Source organism: Botryllus schlosseri, chromosome 15, assembly GCF_051294905.1.
Source record: "Botryllus schlosseri isolate E-star chromosome 15, Bs_hap1, whole genome shotgun sequence".
In the NCBI taxonomy this organism is placed as follows: Eukaryota; Metazoa; Chordata; class Ascidiacea; order Stolidobranchia; family Styelidae; genus Botryllus; species Botryllus schlosseri.
Genome location: NC_137250.1, coordinates 6,185,357 through 6,197,991, shown reverse-complemented (window position 1 = coordinate 6,197,991; position 12,635 = coordinate 6,185,357). Strand labels below are relative to the sequence as shown.

The 12,635-nt window shown below is 39.0% G+C and overlaps 1 protein-coding gene and 1 long non-coding RNA gene across 2 annotated transcripts in view; one reads left to right on the top strand and one right to left on the bottom strand.

The window, feature by feature from the left end:
* The window catches only part of LOC145457587 (uncharacterized), a 210,691-nt gene that overhangs the window by 172,714 nt on the left and 25,342 nt on the right, over positions 1 to 12,635 (bottom strand). Inside the window, 2 exon segments of the mRNA XM_080335810.1 lie at positions 1,240 to 1,403; positions 1,523 to 1,644. Coding sequence (XP_080191936.1) covers positions 1,240 to 1,403; positions 1,523 to 1,644 — 286 coding nt within the window.
* LOC145456668 (uncharacterized) lies at positions 7,462 to 10,622 on the top strand. The gene is made up of 3 exons (XR_013920677.1): positions 7,462 to 7,488; positions 7,958 to 8,094; positions 10,187 to 10,622. It is a non-coding gene; the product is annotated as an uncharacterized LOC145456668 (long non-coding RNA).

Below are 12,635 nucleotides of genomic sequence, written 5' to 3'. Positions count from 1 at the left end.
CTTCCTAGACTCCATATACCCCACCGGCTTCTGGGCTTCTGGAAGTTTCGGAAGACTTTAATCCTAGCGTTCTTTCTTTCCGCCTGTCATTCTTCACTCCACTGGGGGTAGGGGTGGGGAGGGGAGCACGGGAGCATTTCGAAAAGTGTAGATTTAGTGAAAGTTTAGTTATATTTGTTATGTTATTCGCTCAAAACACATATTCAAATTATCGAATTATACTTAGGAAACATCAAGCTTTTCAACCCACTCTGATGTGACATAGTGGTATGTATGTATAAGTTCGATTATGTAATAACTGGAAGTTAATGCTAATGTAACCAAGTATTCCAGCAGGGTCATATGTCGTATTGCGTTCAAAAGGGTGTGCAACTGTGCATTAAGCTCGGACTGAAGTATAATTGATGTAGATTTACGGTACTCCGGCAGGTCGTATTATTGTAACAATAAAATAGCCATAATTGTAATTTATTATCAATTACATTGGGGAACAATTTTGAACAAAAAAATTGTTGACTTTGATTTTGCACTTGATTTAGGCTACTCTTTTTGTGCTGATTCTAGAAATGCCGTTGGTTTTCATCTATCACTTCAAGCAAATTTTCACGATTTTAGCAATATTGCTTTTCCATACGTTATATAAATCCACACTTTAATCATATAATATTAATTGAATGATCTAGGAAAAAAGTATTGGTAACTATCTGGGCCGATGCTTTCACCCATTTACGGTTAAATGCAATCATCCAAAGACATTTATGGCACAGACTTGATGCGAACTTCAGAATATGGCCTGAATAATACAATTTGCATTTGCTGTCAGCTATATGTCCTAGTCTTCATTTTGCTGATCCCGAGTAATTGGAAACTGTTATATGCTCAAATATTTCTATCAAGATGAAGACATTAGGGATAGCAGGTCTGATGTGGACGATTTTGAAATTAAAGGTGATTCTGAACTTTGAGTAGTCCGTCAATACAAATTAAATCCTCTGGCATAGGCTTTGCGACTTGAAAAAAATCGTCGGAACTTTTAGCATACTTACGAATTGAGAAAAGATTACTTCGCAAGTAAGAGAACGAATCTCACTTGCGGTTAAGAGAAACAGATTTTTCATCATAGGCCTACTGTCGGTAGTTTGGTGTATTGCCGTCATACTGGCGTTGGCACGATACTGTTACCCTGATGACGGACTCGTATAAATAAAGTTCGAAAAAAGTATCATTTTAAAGTCTTACATTTTCTGAAGCATCATCTGGGATTGCGATACTTCCCCATCCGCTTCCAACGCCAACGTATCGGCAATTGAACGCGGCTTGTTGCAATTGCGTCCTACCCTCAAAAAAGTAATAACAACGCGTGTACGTTGCCACGGAATCGCCAGGACAGAGGTCTTCAAAATCTGAACAACAGGATAATCTTGACTTACCTAATAGAGTAACATCTGCATGCATCTGCAGCCACAAGCTAAGAATGGTGCAATTCACAAAATAAACTTTAACCGCCAGAAAGGACACTTACCCCTTTCACATACAAACGGAGCAGTGGAATTGCAATCTAAATCACTCCATTCAGAAGAATTAGACATAACCACGCAACTGACAGAAGTTCCGAAATTGGCGAATTGCTCCGTGTTCCAATTGCTGCAAATATAGGATATTGACCAGGGGTTCTCGAATTTTCTGTCTTTGCTGACCCCTTTTAATCTGACTAGGCACGCAGGGACCCCCTAACGTTTTAGTTCAAATTTACCTCGGATATCCCACAACTTGTGCAAATATAAAATGGGGTATATAGTGTAAACAGAAAAAATTCCACTTTACCTATAAATAACATCATGTAACAATGCGAAAGTTGTGACGACATCTATTTGGAAATCAGTGATTCCGACTTTATATGATTGATTGAGAGCCAAAATCCACTTTCATAAGGATTGGTGGACGCGAAAGGAATATTAACGCGCAACGCTTACGAAAAAGACGAGTCATTCGTCAATTAAAATTGAGAAGCAGATCTCACGATGAACATACGGATAGTGGTTGTGTCTATGAAAGGAGAAAATGGATTCCGTGAAAAGGTTTCAATCCTTTAGTGACAAATTAGAAATATACTTCAGAAATTCCCTTCCATTCCCTTTACATTTCAGTGGCACTGACAGCTTCAGATCTAAAAAAAATACTGAAAACGATGCGAATGTGATTCCCTGCTGTAAAGTAGAATGTAGTTAAGGAATATGCTTGTGCTAATTTCACTAGCGAGATGTTCATAAGAACTGCGCAAAATAGCCCTGTATTACGGTACCTTAATGAAGCTTTGACATGTATTGGGAATCACCTACTCTACTCGTGACTGGGTGAAAATTTACTGTGTGATTATTTACCCGAGTTTGGAAAACACAAATCTATGTTGCAAACTTAAGAAGCTTCGCGAACCCTCTGAAAATGTTTCGCAGACACCTGGTTGAGAAGCACAGAGATGTTAATCTCCACGCCGCGGGCCGAATTCAAAACTGGGCCGCACCAGTCAAATGATTCCAAAATATTACTTTCAAATCCATGCATTTGTTGGCTATAATCACAGTCTTATAGTACATTATATAACGGAAAATTAGGGTACTATTCCAGCTTCACCTTTAGTAGCAAACAATGGAATTGGCAATAATACGATTGGGCGACAGAACACCCAGCAAACACCCGATCTCCCACGGACTTACGGGTACGTCCACAATTGTGCCCAGTCGTCCCACGTCCTACTTTTAGTGACTGAGGACTTGCTCAGTAGGTCACAAATTGACGTCCAATTATGTAACTCCAAGAGACCCCCAGAGGAAGTAACTTGAAGAGTGCTCCTATGCCAGTCACCAATGACCATTCCAGTGGATGTCATAATAGTGTGATGCCTGGATGCCACCAACACAGGAGTTGATTTGGATGTCCTTACTGGGAAATCGTTTCTATGAACTCAAATGTGCATTATTCTGCAGTGAATGCTGAATAAGTTGTGTTGTATACAGTCATGATACAAGTGAAATCTAGTGGAGTGAAGCCGTGAATGTTGATATGGTGTGACTTTCTCATCGCGTGGAACTTCACAAGCCCGGCTGTCGATCATTGCGGTCGCACAGTGCTAAAGAGGCTCGATATAATGTGCGATACAGAGACACAGTGGCTTATTTTATTGTGACATTACTGGGTCGAAAATGCCCACATCAGGGGCAAATACTCGTAATGCATGTGAAATATTCCGATATCAGAACTTGATAATCGTCATGATGGGATTGTGATGACTATTCCAATCACGGAACAACGCAGTAAGCAATCCTCTCGGCTATTTCGATAATGGAGTCGAACACGCCTGTTGCTTCAGATTCATCCAACCATAAAACGAGAAGCCTGCTTTCTTCTATTTGGCGAGCATCGCGCATGCGCCGCGCGTGTAATTCAATTTGATCACCGTATGTAGCAATGGCGGAGGGACAAATTATCACAGTAATGGTTTAGTTCATAATTGGAAACGTTAACAGCGTGGACTGTGAGATGTCTCTATCATGAGTACCGGAAGGGCAGGGAGCTTGGTATTTGAGTGCTATATTTAATAAACAGCAATAGTCTCGATCATCATGAACTGCTGATGCGATATAATGAATTCGATTATATGATTATAGTGACACGGCTGTAATATCACCTACAGACGGAATTGATCGACCCGCTGCTAATCGGTAACTCATGCAGGCCGATAATTATTGTAGTAGGCTACATTTGATACTATATGATAATCAATGTTCCCTCTAATTCCTCACGAGTCTGCGCAAACACGCTAACTAACTGCGCAGGCCCTTGGACAACAGTGCGCAACCAGGCCCCTCATAGGGTGGTAAACCTAACTTCTGGGGGGCTTCGCCCCCCAGACCCCCCTCGGGCTCTACGCTTTTTGCCGCAACTTGTCATCTGTATTGGGTGTCCGTTTAATTTTAGTGGGTTTGTGTCTGAACGCGCGAGGGGCGAAATTTTTCTATAATTCATGAATGAATATCGGTATATTGCTAACAATTATTATGCTCTCTCTGCTCACGTAATCAGATTTACCGGTAGAGCCGATCGAGTGAGGAGTGTTGGAAAAGGTAGGACCCCCAAATAATTATAGAGCATAGGGCGTACCCGTTGGTATAATGATTTTGTCACAGGATGCTATTTCGTGAGCTCCATGCTGTCAGTGTGCATATTTTACCATCCGAATATTCGTTTGCTATTTTGTCTTCGCGACATATTTTGCAGAGCAGACCTTTTTCACTCGAAAAAGAAAAATCTCACCTAATTTTGTAGTTTTGTCTTCCGTTTTCACATGCTCCACAACTACTCCATGTTAAACGAATCGCACTTCTTTGTTAATTTGGCTTGGTGAGAGGATGAGAAACTAGCCTTTCGTTTTGCCACCATTAGAAGAGGTCAGTATAAACCAGGGGTGGGCAATTATATTCCTCCGCAGGCCAAATGAGAAGTGGAAAATACGTTGGCGGGCCGTATTTCAATTTTATTTCTAAATAACATTAATAATAAATGCTGATCAGTGAATGTGCTCATGTCAGGTAATGAGAAATTGACGGTTAATTAAAACATATGTATTTGCTGTCCTGATTCGAAACAATGTTAAACTAGATACATTTTAACTCTCTTTAAACCGCTATCCACGTTCTGATATTAAGACTCTAGAACAGTGGTTCTCAAACTTTTTTAGACACGCATCCCTTTATGATAGTGAAAAATTTCGCGCGCCCCTTATCATGATATCACAAAATAGTATAAAGTGCAGCTAGAATGCTAGCAATCCCAACGGATAGTTGGATGGCGTGGTAGTTTATGGTTGCCGATGAGTGAATTAATAAATATCAAAGTCGAACAACACACAGATCAATACAACTGTAAGTTGAGGTAGATCGCGCGGAGCGCAAAAAAATTTTTCACTAAACTTCGGCTTCGCGACCCTCTTCTGATACTTTCACGCCCCCAACTTCGAGAACCACTGCACGGAAATGTATATGCAATAGTACAAAGCTTATTTTCTTGGCCGCACTTTAATAGCCTTCATGTGGAGCGATGCATGCATTTTTCTGAAATTCGCCCTCTCTTGACTGAGTGTTCCGTATTTTTGTCATAAGACCGACATTAATTAAAATCCTTAATCCCGACGACATGCTCGGCAAACACTAAAAGGACGGATTTACCCCTGACTCCAATATAAAAATACTTAGTTCTAGAAAGTTCGAAGTCTAAATCTTCATTGAATTTTAGTTTTCGGCTTTCTTTTTTGGCATGTCTGTTAATTAATCCTTTATGGGTGATAGATATGATGATTTGATCAGTCAGTAATCGCAAGCACTGATTGACTTGTTTTACGAATTAGGGATTTGGAAACGTAGCACGCGTTACAATTTGAAACACATGCCGTAAAATGCATAATGCGACAATGGCAATAAAGAGTATTTGAACTACACTATATGGAAAGAGTGATTTCTTGTTATTTTAATTGCTACTCATACTTTGTCACATTACCTTTATTTTGAATCTGGATTATGCAGGCGAGTTACGTATAGGCGGCGTATAATCGTGGCATATTAATGAACACTATGAACAGGCTTCAAAGTAAACTAATCTCCCGTTGAGTTGATACGCAGGCTATGGTTTTAGCCATTCAACAAGCAAGTATTATGTTTTGAATTCCAAGCAACCATTCGCGGGCCGCACTTTGCCCAGGCCTGGTATAAACAGTGCTAAGCAGATTAAGCGAGTATTCACTCAACGTTGGCCACACAGGCAAGCAGCTAGCCAAAACACTTGTAGCGACACACATGAAGGCGGACTCCTATAACTGCGAGCGAATCGTAATTTTGTGCGACCATCTGTGATGTCACAATAAATACGTGTACATGGTGACATAGATCACTACTAGAGACATACACCCACGAGAACGCACTTCAAATCAATACATGCGATCGATGTAGGCCTACCGCGTTAAAACACTGATGTGACGTCTTAATACCGACAATGCACTCATTACTATCAAGAAATACAGTCAGATATACGAATATTCAATCAAATCTGACTGAAGCAAGAACAATATCAGCGTATGACCATATCGAAAGAAGATTCCCGTTCAAACGAATCTTCGTTTATCCATGTTATTTCGCCATTCCCAGAAAAGACTGCGCTATTGAAATGATATCAGTATCGCTCACGCGTACGAGACCATACTAGAAGACAAATCTTATTCGTGAGGCGCACGTCATTGCAAATTGTCATTTCTTCACGGAGCGTAATATTTACATTTATGGGCCGCACCTGTACCTCGGCTTCAGACTTCAGCGATAGTACTAATTGCCCCCGGCAATGTTCCCTCTAATTTTTTACGAGTCTGCGCGCTTGCGCGGTCCCTTGGAGAACATTGAGCAACGACTAAAAAAAGTCATCACTTCGGATTTATTGTGCGCAGCTTAGATTTTCTGTGCGCAGAGACTGTTTCAGCACTGCGCATTTGCGCACGTGCGCAGCTTAGAGGGAACATTGATGATAATGTATTGATCATAGAAGTCTGATTTATTGTGCTCTGTTCCATAATGTCTCACAAGCAATAACTTGCCATATCATGTGCATCCTGTGAAAAGTTTTACAAGGATTTCCTAGGACTGCAGGACCCAATCAGCAAACCAGATGCCGCATAAAGTAATGTACCGGTATTTTATAACATATCGGTATATACTGAATTTTGAAATGTTATGTATAGGCTTATAGAAATGTGGAATGTTCCTTTATGGAATGTGAGATTGCTGAATTTGTGGATGCATGAGGATTGTAGCATCACATTAACATCCATTTTCGTATTCTTGTGTCCACAACAGTATATAACCATAACCATCTATAATAGCATTAATAAAATAATTGAGGCTTTCAGTGAACATGTAAGAATTTTTGGCAATATTGGTTTATATTTAGGGTATTTTAGGAACAACATTATAATAGTTTGTTAGCCCATCTTTAACCTTGCTCTAATCAAAGGATACTCAAACACTAAACCAATTATAAACTCTATAAACTTAACATGTTCATGGCCTGGTGCAGACGGGTTGTTGGCAATGTTACCGCAATGTTGGCACGGCCTCCGTGCATACTTTTATTGCTTGATTATAACTTTCGATATTAGTATATATACACGGAAACATTGCCTACATTGCAGCAGTATCAAAAAAGTAGGCTATGGATGGGCCCTAAGGAAGGCTGATTGCTCATGGTCATCTTGCCATTGATAAGAAAACACAACCTTATTATCAATGGATTCTTACTATATATGGATGGGACATATCTGTGTTTGTGTATACAAAGTTACTTCATTTCTACCAGGAGACTAGATATTGAACAGGCAATGTTATGTAGTTCTAAACTTCAGAGGAAGGCACCGCAGTGGTGCATTGTTCATGGATCAAGATGTTAAATTATGTAAGTTGAAGTTACGAACTATATATGATGATTTATGATATTTCATTAATTAGCAATTTATTACCCTGAAAAAAGTGCCATCGATGATGCGGAAATATACAATTGACGGTGGTTCGCAATCGGGCTGCTAAAACGTGCTGGGTGGAACTATAATTTTATTATAAACTGCATTGTTATAGTGGCACAGAGCGTGTAATTTCAGTAGGCTGTCTTGAAAATAGTCACATACTTGGCTCGAATCATAAGAATTTATACTCGTTCGAGATTTGAGTAACCATACCAATGTGCTCAGCCCTACTGATTAGTCATTGTAGTGAGTAGAATGTGCGAATGGTCCAGCTTGAACTTCATTGTCTTTTTTTTTTTACAGGATATTCTAGATTCCTGGCTTGGCTTCTTGACAAATGGCTTCACTACAAACATTATAATATCTTTGATTATTTATATCGGCAATGTCTTCAATTGATAGTGTTCAACAACGTCAAGAAAACTGGACAAAGTATGTCTTGATGACTGGAACCAAAAACGTTCGGAAGAACTACTGCCACATGGAACAAGCGTTGCTGAAAAATCGGTGCTGCGTCATCCTCAGGAAAAAGTCAAAAGGTATAAAACATTGTATACACTTCATGGAAACCAGAGGCTGTGAAAGTAATCATCTTTTGAACTGAAGTAGATGTAATGTTATGGATTTATACACACCTAGAGGTAACAACTTTAAAGTTGCGTTAGATCTACTCGAAATGGAAGTAGATAATGCACTTCTGGAAAGTATACAAATAATAAGTTTGAAAAAGTAGATTTGGTCGAGGTGTTGCGTAGGCATTCTTAGCGTTTAATCATAGTTGGTGGTCAAAGTACATATTGTTTGCACCGGAGTTTAAATAGTTGCAACGCCTTGAATTTCTGCTGTACAATTAGAGATTTACCAGGCTTGTAAAATTCACTTCAAAATGAAGTAAAAGGTTCTAAAAGAAGATTTTGTGCTCTATTCTATCCCAGGGGTTCTTGAACAGGGCCCGTAGACCCTTTTGTGGTACGATATGCATCGTGGAATTAGACCTATATGCTGTGGTTCTCGTGCTATGCGCAATTTTATGTGAATTGACTATCTGATTTTAATATAGGTACCATCAGAAATTGTGTTGAAAATAAATTTTGGGCTGCTAGAAATCTTATGAGTAGCATGAAGTGTGCGATCGCTAAGGCTAAGAAACAATGCTATTACTATGGCTAAAGTTGTTGATATGTTCCAATAATAATCGAAGCCAACATCTAATTCTGAATTAATTTGACTTTGGTAATGACAGTAGCAACAGCCTACTTATCACGACTATATCAAAACCCGGATTAGGCTACACCGCTCAAATGCTCTGATACCAGATCAAATTTCAGTAGATTTTAAAATACAACTGTGACACGTCAAAGGTCCACCAACTGAAATAGTATAACCCAGAGTTTGATTAATGTCATGATGCATCCTATTGCATCATCTCTATAACTCATTATTTTAACAAATTATGCCCAGCACAAAAATAATTTTATTGAAATATTCAAAACTGTGATTTTTTTCGTGTCAAACGTGAATAATACAATAGTAAATTACATTCTCGAGATGTTTGTGGAATGCCTGTCTGCAAGCTCCCGTCAAATAAGGCCTACATGGAAATTATACATTGAATATCCCTATCTTGCTGCGTCGTCAAAAATCCGGAAATTGACCTGCGACCACATTTAAATTTGAAGCCTCTGCTCTATATGATGTGACAACATTATGAACAAGGAAAAGTTGAAATATCTATCTCGTATGCGAATTCGAAGAAAATGAATACCGGCTCTACATCATATCGAAGAATATTTTTTAGATTTAAGATAATTCCTATTTTATGGTACTTTGAGACAATACATTTGTCATTCACACGATCGTGCGTAGCTACGTCCTACATGTGCCGTGTTCTGCGATATGACGAATCTATGTTTTTAGGCCTCGCAGTGGTACATAGAATCGGAATTCTAATTCTTGTTGAATACAATTTATGTACCCTAAAAGATCATCTGTTTTGACTTATCGTTGCTCTATTCAGATTCGTGGCAAGCCCTAGTTGTAGTAGGTGATAAGTTCCAAATAAAGGTGGTCAAAGTATTCATCGTTAGTACCGTACTAAATAGTATAAATAGCGATTTACAAGACATCAAACTACTTCCAAGTGTCGACATGGTCAAAATATGGAGACTTGAGGAATGTCGTAGTTGTATGCTTTTAAACAGAGATAAGGAAAGCAATCATGTTCAGCACTCAATTAGAAATATTTGTAGCGTCAGTAGTCTAGTACAAGTAAGAGTAACGCAATGTATTTCTACTCGGATTCAAGCACTCAAGCAGCGATATACATAGCTTATCAAAACTATTTTAAGTAAAGTAGAAGTTCGGGAAAGTACTGAAGTATGTACTTGAGGTGTATCCACAATATAATTTGATTGACGGGTTTCATACTCTGTATCACAACGTCAGAAGCTCCCGTACTCGAGTAGACATTGTAGTATCGTCATAAATTATCACTCAGCACAAGTAGAAGTAGCGGATCACAATTAATGCATGAGGGAATAGAAATTGAAGCAGCTCTGACGCAAATTTCATGTGCTATGTCAGCAGAGTGACTCTACAAATGATTTGCTAACATTGTTGTATATGTTTCAGGCAAAACAAAGACCAAGAAGAAAACTGTTGTTGCAACCAAGTTTATTGCGAATACGCACTCGCGCTCTTAACATGATGCGGTGCAAATGATGCATCGTTTTATAATATGCAATGTAAATTTTACTTATGATTGCTCCATGCTTTTCCCTGTTTTAGTTGTATTAGCAGTTGTACTTTTTCAAAGTCATGTGACACGTTTATTTCTAATTTCATGATGCACTTCAATTGAAATGTTTGTAAGGGTAATATAAAATTGACTTAGAACTTGCTGTTATATGCAAAATCCCACTGACACATTTATTCGTAGTGATTTCCTGATCGATTTTTCACGTAAGCCTGAACTTTGTTTACCAGTAATAGTTCATTAGTTAATGTTGTACTTGTATTTTGCAATTGTCGTTTTACAGTAACCCAATATAAACAGTTCGTTAGTTTATATGATGCTGAATTCCATGTAATTGCACCAGGTTAGGAGGGGAGTCCTGATATGGTAATCCTGAGGAATAGAACAGGTCGTAAATGACATATCCATAGGGAGTCACGTCACGTCCACAGTAGGTCTGACGCATCCATAGGGAGTCACGTTCGCAGCAGATCCAATGAGTCCATATGGAGTCGCTTCACGTCCATAGTAGACCAACTCAGGAAGTGTTTAGGACGCTTCTAGTAGTCGACAAATCCACTCCAGGGAAGTAACACTGGGCGTCCTGCGTCTTTTCCGCAGGAAGTCAACTGGACATCGGGTGTTTGCTGGGCAGCGTTATAAAGCGAGAGAACATTAGCTCTAACGATGTTATAAGTGGGCCTGTTTTTATTCATCCTTTGTTTTAGTGACATACTGTCGTCAACCGTGCGTATGCGTTGTGTGAAATACACAAGATTTGACTGTATACACTGACGTTTGAATCTACTTCATATTACTGTATTGCGACTCGGGTGTCTCTCATGGCCGGAGACCTTTTGAGTCAGAAGTGATGTAGCAGTACAACCACAGACATTTTAATTACATTTCTGTAATTCTCCATGCAACCTGCATAAAAGGGTTTCGCATTGGCGTTTTCGCTTCTTTGAATAACTCGTTTTTAGTAAATTTTCCCATAAAACTCTCAGCTCAATATGCGCTTTTTGTCTTTTCGGAATTGGTTGTCAATGCCAGTCACTTGCTTCTAATTGGGACTGGAAAATCTGAAGATTTGTTAGAAATGTGCAAGCTAAAACTCTTTAAATCAGTGATTTCCAAAGGGCGTGGTCCTATTATAAGAGGGATTATCTCCAATTTATTAATTGGTACTGCACACTTCTAAGAGATCCATATTGACATGTTAGACAAAGGTCTCAAACTCAAATGCTCGGTGGCCAATTTCCTAGTTTGTGATGACGCCGCGGGCAGTAGCAATAATATTAATAATAAATGGGGTATTCGATGTATTTTGAAGTAGGCCTTGTAGACTTACGGGACCTTGTAGACTGGTATTCCGCACACATTCCGAAAATATGCTGTAGAGGCTACTATCGTAATATTCACAAGTGTCACGAAAAATATGACATTTTTAAATAATTGAATAAAATTGCTGTTGCACTTGCCATAACTTCAAAAGAATACGATACAGACAAAACGCAAGGGGAAAATACATCACGACATCATAAAAGCTGTCGCTTTACAATTTCGCCGCTATCAGACATTGGACGTGCCACAATAATAGGTAGAATATTTTTGGATTTAACAAATATTGATCTGATACTACAACGTTTGAGCAGTGTAGCCCAATCCAGGTTTCTGGCATACTCATGATAAATATAGGTTATTGTTCATGTCATTACCAAATTCAAATTAAATTAGCGTTAGATCTACCTTCGAATATTGTAACAGATAAATAACAACATAAGTATAAAGAAATGTCGAATCGCCCAACAACCCATTTAAAGCTGTAGAGCGTACCGTTCTGCTACTTGTCGCCTTTAATTGGCGATAACAACATGGATAGAGAGGCCCAAGATGTAACCAATTACACTGGGCAACAATTTTGAACGAGAAATTTGTTGACTTTAATTTTGCACTTGATTTAGGCTAATTTTGACGTGCTGATTCCAAAAATACCACTGTTTTTCTTCCATCACGTCAAATTTTTGCTCCACAGTCCAAGACAGGGGCGGGCAACTTCGCCGGTTGGTGGGCCAGATATGGGAAAATGAAGCACTTGGCGGGCCGGATTACAGAATATATACATTAATCGCGTATTTATCCAGCTATATAAGGAATAAATCGTATTTAATAGGCATAGACACCAAAACAGTTGCCTATTTAATGAATTTAACAGTAGCTGTTGAAGTCAATTGGACATCTGTGGCCGGTCAGAGTTGTCCACAAGTTGTTTGGACGCAGGCTGCATGTAGTATGTAGAAACCCTTAATAAAAAGTGCACGTTAACATCACTTATATTGGAACGTA